General features: G+C 54.7%; 1 protein-coding gene and 1 long non-coding RNA gene across 4 annotated transcripts in view; one reads left to right on the forward strand and one right to left on the reverse strand.

The window, feature by feature from the left end:
* The window catches only part of TKT (transketolase), a 30,444-nt gene extending 24,279 nt beyond the window's left edge, over positions 1 to 6,165 (forward strand). Inside the window, 8 exon segments of the mRNA NM_001133521.1 lie at positions 251 to 444; positions 1,182 to 1,346; positions 2,386 to 2,542; positions 2,677 to 2,807; positions 3,456 to 3,539; positions 3,666 to 3,759; positions 4,939 to 5,061; positions 5,881 to 6,165. Coding sequence (NP_001126993.1) covers positions 251 to 444; positions 1,182 to 1,346; positions 2,386 to 2,542; positions 2,677 to 2,807; positions 3,456 to 3,539; positions 3,666 to 3,759; positions 4,939 to 5,061; positions 5,881 to 6,056 — 1,124 coding nt within the window. The 3' untranslated portion in view covers positions 6,057 to 6,165.
* Positions 1 to 12,832, reverse strand: part of LOC129058575 (uncharacterized) — a 38,065-nt gene that overhangs the window by 1,944 nt on the left and 23,289 nt on the right. The window contains exon 3 of one of the 3 annotated variants that reach the window (XR_008523751.2): positions 218 to 3,864. This is a non-coding gene — a long non-coding RNA (uncharacterized LOC129058575). The remainder of the gene's footprint in view (positions 1 to 217; positions 3,865 to 12,832) is intronic. The other 2 variants (XR_008523752.2, XR_008523750.2) reach the window with 2 other exon arrangements.

Below are 12,832 nucleotides of genomic sequence, written 5' to 3' on the forward strand. Positions count from 1 at the left end.
TCCCACTCAGCTCTGAGCTCCCAGAGGACTAGGCAGTAGACAGTGAGTGGTGGGCCCATAGGAGTCCATCCTATTCACTGCAACCCTCCTTTCCTGGCCCCTGTGCCTGGCTGGGCTCTGCCTGGCTGGGATGATGCCATTCCTCCCTTGCCCTTGGCAGGTGGAGGGCCAGTCTCCTGGAGCAGCCTCCTTGGCCCTCTGGGAGCTTCTGTCTTACCCATTCCTCTGTCCTCCCGTGTTGGGTCTGCAGGGGTAGAAGATAAGGAGTCTTGGCATGGGAAGCCCCTCCCCAAAAACATGGCTGAGCAGATCATCCAGGAGATCTACAGCCAGATCCAGAGCAAAAAGAAGATCCTGGCAACCCCTCCGCAGGAGGACGCGCCCTCGGTGGACATTGCCAACATTCGCATGCCCAGCCTGCCCAGCTACAAAGTTGGGGACAAGGTACAAAGTGGTGCCTGTTTCTGTGGACCCGTAGTTCTCAGGTTCCCCAAGTCTGTGGCCCAGATACACCCTCTAGAGGGCTGGGAAAGGGAGGAGAGCGATTCATTTAGGGTGAGGAGTGATCCCTGAGGTGTTGTTCCTGTCACTTCCCTCAGAAGGACAGACAGCTCTGGAGTTGACCTGCGGAGGCTCAGACCGGGCAAGGGAATTGCCCACTTAGCAAGCTTAGCAGGCTACTGACAGAACTGGGATCAAAGCCAAGGACTCACTCCCAAGTCCTTGCATCGCCAGTCCACGAGGGACCCTTGGCCTGAGCTCAGGACCCTCACATGACCTGGGAAAGGCTAGGCAGAGCTGTCCCGCTCCAGGTTTCTGTCCCAAGGGAACCCATCCATGCAGCCTGTGCCTGGCCTTGACTCCCAAGCCTTCTGTGTTCCCGTGCAAAGTGGAATAGGTTCACGGACCTGGTGCAGCAGGCAGGAAGTTGGGGCTGGTGGGTGTCTTCTGTAGCTTATACCTTTCACAGCCGGGCTAGGGGCGGGGCCTCCAGGGGCTCCCAAGACATTGACTGTAGTCGTTGGCAACCTTTCCGCAGTTAAAAGCCTCCGCAGGACCTTGTGCTCCAGGGCTTCCATTTTTGGCACCGTTTTAATCCTTCTCTGAAAGCAGGGCTCCAGGCTGCAGGTGTGCACTCACCCTCAGAGGGGTCCAGAGCCTTCCCACTCTCTTCCTCACAGATAGCCACCCGCAAGGCCTACGGACAGGCACTGGCCAAGCTGGGCCATGCCAGTGACCGCATCATCGCCCTGGATGGGGACACCAAAAATTCCACCTTCTCGGAGATCTTCAAAAAGGAGCACCCGGACCGCTTCATCGAGTGCTACATTGCCGAGCAGAACATGGTGGGTGCCGGGGCCGGCAGGGACAGGTCCACCCAAGGCTGAGGGCTGTGGTCTGAGGGGTGCGGGGCAGCCATGTTGGCAGAGCCAGGTGCCTTCTGTGGGCCAGCCCAGGGAGACTATAAGAAAAGCCAGGACCCAGCGTTAACCCCTGACCTTGAGTAGCCACAGTTTGGGAGGTTCTGCCTAGGTGCAAATGTCCTGGACAGGTGTGCACATGGGGGAGCCGAATGGGACGGCAGGTGCTCTCAGGAGGAGCTGCGTGCAGGCCAGGCCTGGTGGTGAATGGGGTCTCTTCCAGGTGGAGGACAGGCCCGGCCAGTAGGTGGGGCCGTGATGGGTTTAGCAGCCAGAGTCTGTTGAGCACCTGTAATGCACACGGCTCTGGGCCCTGCCACCCTGAGGGATGCAGAGATGAGGGAACTCTGGGCCCCTGACATGTACCCATTTGGGGAAGCCGACCCTTGTCAGGAACTGAGGTTGTGAAGTAAGGAACAATGTTTTGTCCATTTTTTCAAAATATCCCCTCCTGGTGGTCCAGGAGCCCAGCCTGGCTGGCTTGCAGGCCCCTAGGGACAGGGAGCTTCCTCTCTCTGGAGGGCACTCACATCTCCAGAGTTCTTCCAACTGGACCTGAAATTCTCTCTGTGGTTTCCAGAGACTGCTCTGCAGGGCGTGGGGCTGTGGTTTCCCCAGGTACTGGGGAAAGAGGCCTCGTGTTGGCCGGCAGATTTTGGAGTCTTGAGGGGCAGCCGGTTTGGAACTGATGACTGTACTCAGTGCTGCTTCTGGGTGGGTGATTTGGGGCCTGGAGCCTCAGTCCCCACATCAACAGCAGGCATGAGGCTACTGCCCTCGGACCCTAGGGAGGGGTTGGGAGGACCGGTCTCTGCAGAAGAAGGTGGTGGGGGACACATTCAGAAGCCCAGAAAGGATGGACAATCTATACACAAACTGTGGCCTTCTCCACGAAAGGGGTCCTAGGCTCCCCAACCACCCTCTGCCTTCCCCTTTGGGCTGACCCTGCCCCATCTGCCCCCAGGTGAGCATCGCGGTGGGCTGTGCCACCCGCAACAGGACGGTGCCCTTCTGCAGCACTTTTGCAGCCTTCTTCACGCGGGCCTTTGACCAGATTCGCATGGCCGCCATCTCTGAGAGCAACATCAACCTCTGCGGCTCCCACTGCGGCGTTTCCATCGGTGAGTTTAGCCAGGGCATTTACACCTGGAGCTCCCTTGGCTTTTGCACCAGGAGGTGTGGGAGGGGGATGGGCCAGGATTCCAGCCCATGGATGGGGGTTCTTATTTCTGCATATCCTTTCCCCACACCCCAGGGGAAGACGGGCCCTCCCAGATGGCCCTGGAAGATCTGGCTATGTTTCGGTCAGTCCCCACATCAACTGTCTTTTACCCAAGTGATGGTGTTGCTACAGAGAAGGCAGTGGAACTAGCCGCCAATACAAAGGTAGGTCTCATGGCTGTTCTTTCTCCTGCTGGCAGCCATCGCTTCCCGAGGGAAACAGAAGAGGAGGCCAGAGCTGGTCACTGCTGCCCCAGGGTGTGTTTCCTGACCTTGCCCCTGGTGTTTGTGTAGCTTGTGGAAGTTAGACAAGAAAAAATGAAATACACGCCCCACTTACTGCCTCGTGGCAGACATTGTCAACTGATTGCCACAGTCTGTCTCTGCTGAGAATCCTGGCAGCCTAGGCTGGTCCGGCAGTTGACACCTCTCTACCCTCCTGAGTTGGGTTCTCCAAGACAGGCAGGGATGAGCTGAGCCCTGTGGTCCAGGCCTGGAGCTGCACGCCACAGACCCAGTGCACGTGGTTCCTGCCCCTCTGCCTGGTGCAGTCTGCGGGAGTAGCCCACCTGCAGCCAGTCTACCTGGTGGAAAGTTGCCTTTGGTCCGGGGCTGCAAGGTGGTGGGCAGTTCTCAGAGTGTTCAAGTGGGGTGCGGGCGGCAGAGGGCAAGCAAGGCCCTTTTCCCTGCTGGAGTAGCCGGGATGCAGTGACTGACACTCCCATGGGAAGGGATGGCCTCTCTAGAAAGACCTCGTCTCTGAGATTGGGTGTGCCACATCCTGTATCCTCAGTTTATCTGTTTCGGTCTCAGGGTATCTGCTTCATCCGGACCAGCCGCCCAGAAAATGCCATCATCTATAACAACAATGAGGACTTCCAGGTCGGACAAGCCAAGGTCAGTGCCTCACATGCCCCAGGAGCCCACAGAGCTGCCTGGATCCTCCCTGCTGTGACTCCCAGCAGTCAGGGCACACCCTGCCCCAGGGCCCTGAGCCTCACTCACCCTCTGTGTCACCCCCAGGTGGTCCTGAAGAGCAAGGATGACCAGGTGACCGTGATCGGGGCTGGGGTGACCCTGCACGAGGCCTTGGCTGCTGCCGAGCTGCTGAAGAAAGGTGAGGAGAAGGGGCCTCCAAAGTCATCAACTGAGCGGCCACTGCATGCTAGGTCTTGGGGTTCTTTCTTTTCGTTCTTTCTGTTCTTTCTTGAAGAGCTCACAGCTAAAGAGAAAGAATTTCATTTCATTAAATAATGATGGCAATTAAAGCCATCCTTTGAGCACTTGTTCTGTCTGGCATGATGCTAAGTCCTGGGGCTGCAGTGCCCACAGTCCCTACCCTATGACTCTAAAGTCGAGACCCCCCCCAGCACGGTGGTCAGATCAGTGGCCTGGAGCCTGCCAGCTGGGCTGGAATCACTCAGCCAGGCACTAGTTAAGGAAGTAAGTTATTCACTATCACCATGCCTGTTTTCCTATCTGTAAAATGGAGATACTAGCCCCTTGCCCTCAGGGCTCTCCTGAGGGTTACATGCATGTGACTTGGTATTCTATTATTATTACTGCGAGCTCACAGTGTTGGCTAGTGGTTTGTAGGGGAGACAGGCATTGGCCTCTCCTGCAATAGAATCACACAACAGATGTCATGTTTTAGCACGAAAGAGGGGGCAGGTGTGGCATCTTCCAGAAAGTGGCTTCAGAGTGGGTAGGAATTGATTAGCAGAGAGGAGAGTGAAGGGAGGCCAGAGCAGGGCCAGGCAGGAGCAAGATGGGGCTGGAGGAGCCAGAGGAGTCCATCTCCAGGCAGGGGGAGACCCAGGGGGGTGAGCTTTAAGCAGGGCCTGGCAAGCGTGGGTTTGTCCTTCTGAGAAGGTGCTTCTGCTGCTGGGGCCGCACGTGGGCCTCTGATCACTCTGCAGGCTGCAGCTCCCCAACGTTACCACATCAACCCTCACCTTCCATCAGGCCAGACACCTGGGGTGTTTTCTCTTGCATTCCCTTTGTCTTCAAGGTTGTGGGAGGATGAGGGAAGGCGCTCAGGGCCTGCACGCTCTGCTCTGGGTTCTTGGATACTGCGGGCAACACAGCTAGACCAGATGCCCCAGTGCAAGGGGTTGGCAAGCATGAGCTCAGCCATGGGAACGAGGTGGCAAGTGGTCCTCCCTGGGATGGGGACAGGCCCACAGGCTGAGCTCTTAGCTACACGCAGCCCTCAAGATGTCCCACCAGGTCCCCACCAGGGCAGACAGTGGTGCCCAGCCCTCCCCTCAGCCACGCCGTGTGCTCTCCCTCACAGAAAAGATCAACATCCGCGTGCTGGACCCCTTCACCATCAAGCCCCTGGACAGAAAACTCATCCTCGACAGTGCTCGTGCCACCAAGGGCAGGATCCTCACCGTGGAGGACCATTATTACGAAGGTAAGGAGGCCTGGGGCAGGCAGGCTGGGCAAGGGGCAGGGCCAGAGAGCCTGAGCGTTGGACGTGCCTCTTCTGTCTGAGCCCCAGGAGGGAAGCTGTGGCCCAGAACACCCAGAGTTGTCCCTCAGAGCAGCTGGGACGTGGTCTCTTAACAGGTCTCAGGCTTGGCCTGGGGACCCAGCTAACTCACAGCTGCTGATGAGCTCTGTGGAGCTCCTGCTGCCCAGGAAGCTGGTGAGGATTCCAACCTCGCTGCTAAATGGTGGATGGTGGCGTCCCTGAGGTAGTGTAGGGTAGAAGCTATGGTGCAGCTTGGAAAGCAATGCAGAATTTCTGATATTTGTGAGTCCTTCACACAGCAGGCTCCCTAAGTACACACCAGCCTCTCTAAGTAGGAGGCCCCAGTGGGAGAGATGGGCTTTGACTCTGGGGTCAAATGTAGACAATCAGACTGGACGGTGGCTGGCCGGTCACCAACAATGGTGTTTGAAACAAACATTTAGAGGCCATATTTGGGCTTATAAAAATAGTTCTGGGCCATGCATGGTGGCTCACGCCTGCAATCCCAGCACTTTGGGAGGCTGAGGACGGCGGATTTCTTGAGCTCAGGAGTTGGGAGACCAGCCTGGGCAACATGGCGATACCCGTCTCTTTAAAATAAAAAAAAACAATGAGTTATGTGATGGGCTCATGGCTACAGGTGGAGAAAGGCGGTGCGTATGCAGCTTCCTCCATCCTTGACTAAGGCTGACAGAGGGCTGGGCCCACCACTGCTCACCCTGAGGCCTCGTCTTCTGACTCCCCTCCTTTCATTTCTAGGCGGCATTGGCGAGGCTGTGTCCAGTGCAGTAGTGGGCGAGCCTGGCATCACTGTCACCCACCTGGCAGTTAACCGGGTACCAAGAAGTGGGAAGCCAGCTGAGCTGCTGAAGATGTTCGGTATCGACAAGGATGCCATTGCACAAGCTGTGAGGGGCCTCATCACCAAGGCCTAGGGCGGGTATGAAGTGTGGGGCGGGGGTCTATACATTCCTGAGATTCTGGGAAAGGTGCTCAAAGAAAGATGTACTGAGGGGAGGGGTAAATATATGTTTTGAGAAAAATGAATTGGCCCTGAAATGTTTTCTTCTTTGATATGTTTGCAGCCAGTGCAGGTTCTGGGGAAGAAGGGTGGAGGGTGCGCTAGGGAGGCTGGTGTCCTTGGCCCTGGGCCAGGACTTGGGTGTCCCAAGTCCCCTTGGAATCACCTGCAACTGCCCTCAACCTCCAGAACTATCGCTGCCTCCCATTCATCACCAGGTGACATTTGGCTGCAACCTTCCTTCTAGCTGAGAGGCTGAGACCTACATCCCTCATTGTGACCTCAGTCCGCCTGGCCCTGAAGGGGCTGGGGAATTGCCTCGGTCTGGAAGCTGACCAGGCACTCTCAGGGCCGCCCCACCTCCCACAAGTCCCCACAGCCTTGCAGTCAGGTCTCCTGGGGTAGGGAGGTTCACTTGTTTGTTGTCCCTCATCCTTGTCATATCCTTTTAATTAGGCATCTCAGAGAAGCAGAGACAGGGCAGCCTTCGTCCTGGGGGAAAAGGGACCCTCAGGATGGCATGAGAGGGCCTCAATCCCAAGTGTGGAACTGTCCCCCTCAACTTGTTAAAATGCAGATTTCTGGGTCTTGCCAATGGGGCCTGGGCTCCATGTGACAACTGGCCCAGGAGCTTCTGATGTCACACACACAATTCTGCAGTCCCAGGCTCCAGCCCCGGCCCGCTCTGCTGTTCCTAGGTGACTGCCCTCACACTGCTGACCACAGCGGATTTCTCCCCCTGCTGCTTGGGCTCAGCTGGGGTCAGCCCTGCTTATAAAGTCAACTGTGCAAAATCTCGTACTGGCCAAGAACAAACTAGTGCTGGAGGAGGAGGGCTGGGTGCCCCGGCCACTGGTGGAGTCCCCAGGAAATCCTCAGAGCTGTTGCGAGGGTGGGACACATTTGTGGACATGTCCACCTGTCCTCCTGACCGTCTGGAGAGAATAAACCTGTCAAAGCCAAGGTCAGGCAACTGCCCGCCACTTAGCTACCCAGCCAGGTCTAGCAATGCCAGGGGCTGTGCCTGTGTTTGCCTCAACACCGATTCCAGAGGGAGCAGGCATGGGGTGATGTGGTTTGGTCCCAGGGAGGTACCCTGGGCTGATGCCTGTTCACCAGTGTGTTGAGGGCAGACCTGGGATTGGAACCTGGGTCTCTGTAAGTCTAGAGATCCCACCTTCTGTACCCTACTGCCCCTAGGGCCCTCAAAAGAGGAATCATGCAGTAGGCTCCTAGAAGGGTCCTGGTCCCACAGGATGGGAACAGCCCGGGGCACAGGTCCTGTGCATCTCCAGAGCCCACAGACACCTGCAGAGAATCTAAGGGCAAATACTGGGACAAGGACACCTGAGCCATAGGCACAGGCCCAGCCTGCAGCCTGGTGAGCCCATCTACACTGGTTAGCCATGCCCCAAGGACCTGGGAGGCCCAGCTAACCCAAAGCAGAAGGACAGGAGGGGCAGCTGCCCTCACCCCCAGCCTGCCCAGCCTCTCCCAGGCCCACACAGCTCGTGAAGAAGAGGACGAGAGCCTGGGCAGCAGGCACCGGGGCCTGGGCAGGATGAGGGAGCAGAGTCAAGACCCCTGACCCAGTCACCCAGACCCAGTCCTGGGACATCAAGGCTACAGGAAGCTGGGACATTCAGGAATCCCAGGCCATAGTGAGCTCCTGAAAAACTCTGCCTCCTTTTTGGCGAGAAGACTTAGCATATAACGTGCTTAGTGTAGGGCGTGCTTGGTGCAGAGTGTGCTGGAAGCCATCACTGGTCCTCATGGGAGCCTGACGAACTTGTCATTTCTCCCTCAGCCCCTGCTAAGGAAGTACAGGAAGCCAAGACAGTGCCTGAGGCCTGACTGGAGGCTGGTGTGGCCTGACTTGTCAGCTAGCAAGGCCTGGCGGGGCCTGATGGCATAGACAGCTGAGCAGGAGGGCAGCATGGCCCCACAGCAGCCTAGGACAAACTTTTCTGGCACCAGGGAAAGCCCCTCCCATCCCTGCTGGTAAAGGGGAGGCTGAAGGTACAATCCACACAGCCACGAGCCGGGATGCAGCTGCAAGGAGGGCGTGCTGGTGACCCCTCACATCCCTACCCACTTGGGCAAAGGCTGTGGCAGCTGAGCCTGACAGGGGCGGGCAGGGCTGGGGGCAAACTCCCCAGACCAAAACCACCCCCACCACCCTCTGCTCAGTACATGGGGCAGTCCTCTCCCCAAGCCTCAGTTTCCTCGTTTGTTCAGTGGGAATCATGACGGCCCCACAAGGCTGTTGTGAGAATGAAATAAGAGAAGTGTTAATGCCTTTAGAACACTGCTAGGCAGATACGGGCTCAGAAGAAGTTGGAATTCCTAACAGTTCACAGGCAGGGCCACCTGGCTGGGGGGCGCCTTTGTCACTGCCTTGTGTGACTACAGACATTTAGGAAGCACAGATTTCTGCTCGTAGCAGCCTAGGCTGAGCAGTCGGGGCCTGGCTCTCAGGGGTGGTGGCCCAGCACACAGCTGTTCAGCTTGATCGTAACTGTCCTTGACACAGCCCTGACCTGTTGGTTATCAGCTTCATTGTGATGTAATTCACATACCACACAGTTCACCTATTTGAAGTATATTATTCAGTGGGTTTTAATACATTCACCAAGTTGTGCAACAACGCCACAGTCAATTCCAAAATATTTCTATCATCCCCAAAAGGAACCCTCCATCAGTCCTCTGCTGAGGGCCACACAGATGCCTCTTGCTACAGAGCTGGGATCACAGCTGTCCCCCTGCTCCCACCAAAGGTGCCCTCCCAAGATGGGTGTGTGTAGGGCAGGATCTGGGTCCTGCCATGAAGGGAAAAACCACTTCAAACAGCTTGTCCTGCTTTCCCGCCTCCAGGGCGAGGCTCTGCCTGCAGGACCTGGGGCCCACGTGTCCTCTCTGGTCCTCTTTGGGAGGAGGAAGAGGGGAGAGGAGGGTGAGGGCTGTTGGCCACTGCACTGGGTGAGATTCTAGAAATTGATGCTCAGGGATTGGGTTTTACGGACACACGGATCTGCAGTACGAATCATGAAAACACCTACACACAGAAAGTGGGGAAAGGAACAGCAGAGCAGAATAGAATGGTGCTGACTACAGGCTCCTTCCTCTGCTTAGGGAGGACCCAAAGCTAGGTCTCCTGCCGCAGTCTTCACTCCAGAGAAGGGGGGTTGCCCAGACATGGCCCTAAGGGCAAGATGAGGAAAGTTTCTGAGTTGGGCCCAGGTGGTGCTGGCAACCCAGGATGGACACTCAGGGCCTGTATTCACACTGGTTTTGGTGGTTTATTCTAGGTCAGGCACAACCTTGGGAAGAATGAGCCCTTTGTTCCTGGTTCAGCTGGCAAGACAGGAAAGGGCTGCCCCTAGGGTCGGGGGTCCTGCCACTGCCCCACAGCCTGGGCCTGAAAGCTGCTGAAGCCCCAGTTGGCTCAAGCTGCCATGAGACAGTACCATAGGCTGGGTGGTTCAAATAACAGAAGTGTGCTTCTCACTGTGCTAGAGGCTGGGAAGTCCAAAATCAAGATGTTGCCCCTTCAGTTTCCAGCAAGGCTCTCTTCTGGGCTTGCAGGTGGCCTTGCCTCTGTGTGTGCTGGAGGCAGGAGGAGTGAGCCCTCTCTGGTGCCTCTTATAGTATAAGGACACTAATCCCATCAGATTACGGCTCCACCCTTAGGACCTCGTTTAACCTTAGTTACCTTTTTACAGAACCTCTCTCCAAATACAGTCACATTAGGGGTTAGAGCTTCAAATTATGAATTTGGGTTCGGTTGGGGGCCACAGCTCAGTCCATAGCAACCTTCAAATCTGCCAGGTTCACAGTTCACTTCTCTCCCAGGGGCACACTATTCTGGATGTCAGAACATGAAGTATAAGAGAAAAATGAAACTATCTGAGATTTAAATGAGAAGAGGGGGCTGAGTGCAGTGGCTCACACCTGTAATCCCAGCACTTTGGGAGGCCAAGGCAGGAGGATCACTTTTGCCCAGGAATTCAAGACCGGCCTGGCATCATGGAGAAACCCCATCTCTACACAAAATACGAAAATTAGCCAGACAGCAGCATGTACCTGTGGTCTCAGCTACTCAGGAGGCTGAGGTAGGAGGATCACTTGAGCCTGGGAAATGGAGGTTTCAGGGAGCTGTGAGCACACTTCTGCATTCCAGCCAGGGCAACAGAGCAAGATCCTGTCTCAAAAAATAAATAAATAAAAGCTAGAAAGAAGGAGGGTTCTTTAAAAAGGGAGCAGAGGCCAGGTGTGGTAGCTCACGCCCATAATCCCAACACTTTAGGAGGCCGAGGCAGGTGGATCACCTGAGGTCAGGAGTTTAAGACCAGCTTGACCAACATGGTGAAACCCCATCTCTACTAAAAATACAAAAATTAGCCAGGCATGGTGGTGTGCACCTGTAATCCCAGCTACTCGGGAGACTGAGGCACAAGAATCGCTTGAACCTGGGAGGTGGAGGTTGCAGTGAACCAAGATGGCACCACTGCACTCCAGCCTAGGCGACAGAGCGAGACTCTATCTCAAAAAAAAAAAAAAAAAAAAAAAAAGAAACCCATCAGCAGGCCACTGAGCACCCCTCCACACACGTCCAGGTCCAGGGCAGGAGAAAACCCCAATCCCCCTCCTTGATCTGTGTCTTACCTCCCAACAACAACAGTTTCCAATACTGGCAAATGCTTGCCCCCAAAATGTGGGTTTCTGCCTCAAGTCTTCAAAGTACCTCAGGTAGTCTTAATTAGCACAGCAAGTTGTACCTGGTATGTTTTTATGTTTTTAGTGATTTCAGATCTGAACATTCTATACGTATGTTTTACACATGTTTTCACAGGAGGAAGGGACAACCGACCAGAGTGTTTTTGTTTTGTTTGTTTGAAACAGGGTCTCACTTTGTGGCTCAGGCTGGAGTGCTGTGGTGTGATCTTGGCTTACTGCAGCCTTGGCTCCTGGGCTCAAGTGAACCTCCCACCTCAGCCCCGAGTAAGCTGGGTCTACAGGTGTGCACCACCACACCCAGCTAATTTTTGTGTTCTTTGTGTACACAGGGTCTCCCCATGTTGCTCAGGCTGGTCTTGAACTTGTAAGCTCAAGCAATCCACCAGCCTTAGCCTCCCAAAGTGCTGGGATTACAGGTGTGAGCTGCTGCGTCTGGCCTACTGACCAGAGTTTTAACAAAAACTTCCCATCCATACACCACACTTTAAATTCTGGAAGCTTCCATCTCCACTCCTGTATGTCTAAAAGACTGAGAAATCCCCACCCAATTCAGAACTGGATGAGGTGCTTTATCCCTTTAAGAGTTTAAATGGAGACAAGCAGAGACCTCTGCACATGCCTGAGCCCAGGTTCCCCAGGGTTGGGGGGTAAAGGGCTTTGACATTTCCACCCCACCAGGAATTTCATTTGAGCTGATCTCTGCAACATAGATCTCAGCAATTGCCTGTCCATTCATCCTCACAGGCCCACATGGCATTGCTTTGCAGGCAGTAGTGGCCTGCATGGAAGAGGAGCCTGCAGCGCCACCTGTAGGGCTGGGGAGGGATGGACTCATGGACCAGAGATCCTGGCTGCAGCAGTGCCTCCTGGTGGTTGTCACACAGAACTGAAACTGCAGGGTGCATGCTGGGACAAAGATGTCAGGCAATGATTCACTCCCTGTGAGACTAGGCAGGGCTCTCTTCCAATAACACCGGAGTCCATTGATTTTACTTTTTCCTTATTTTATTTTTTCTAAATTTTATTTAATTTTATTTTTTGAGATAGGGTCTCACTCTGTTGCCCCGGCTGGAGTGCAGTGGCATGATCTCACTGCAGCCTCGACCTCCTGGGCTCAGGTGATTCTCCCACCTCAGCTTCCTGAATAGCTGGAACTACAGGCACATGCCATCAAACCTAGCTAATTTTTGTATTTTTTGTAGAGATGGAGTTTCACCATATTGCCCAGGCTAGTTAAATTTTACTTTTTAAAAGGCTAAACTCGAACTCCAGGGCTCAAGCAATCCTCCCACCTCAGCCTTTCCAGTAGCTGAGACTACAAACGTGCGCCACCGCACCCAGTTTGCTTTTATTTATTTATTTATTTTGAGACGGAGTCTTGCTCTGTCGCCCAGGCTGGAGTGCAGTGGCGCGATCTCGGCTCACTGCAAGCTCCGCCTCCCGGGTTCACGCCATTCTGCTGCCTCAGCCTCTCCGAGTAGCTGGGACTACAGGCGCCCGCCACCACGCCCGGCTAATTTTTTTTTGTATTTTTAGTAGAGACGGGGTTTCACCGTGGTCTTGATCTCCTGACCTCGTGATCCGCCCACCTCGGCCTCCCAAAGTGCTGGGATTACAAGCGTGAGCCACCGCGCCCGGCCTGCTTTTATTTTTTATTGACACATAATAACTGTATATATTTATGGGTTACAGTGTGATATTTTAATACATATATACAATGTTTAGTGATCAAATCAGGGTAATTAACATATCCATCACCTCAAACACTTATCATTTCTTTGTGTCGGAAAGATTCAAAATCTACTCTTTGGCTGGGTACGATGGCTCACGCATGTAATCCCAGCACTTTGGGAGGCCGAGGTGGGCGGATCATGAGGTCAGGAGTTCAAGACCAGCCTGACCAACATGGTGAAACCCTGTCTCTACTAAAAATATTTAAAAAATTAGCCAGGC

This window comes from Pongo abelii, chromosome 2 (genome assembly GCF_028885655.2).
Source record: "Pongo abelii isolate AG06213 chromosome 2, NHGRI_mPonAbe1-v2.0_pri, whole genome shotgun sequence".
NCBI lineage: Eukaryota > Metazoa > Chordata > Mammalia > Primates > Hominidae > Pongo > Pongo abelii.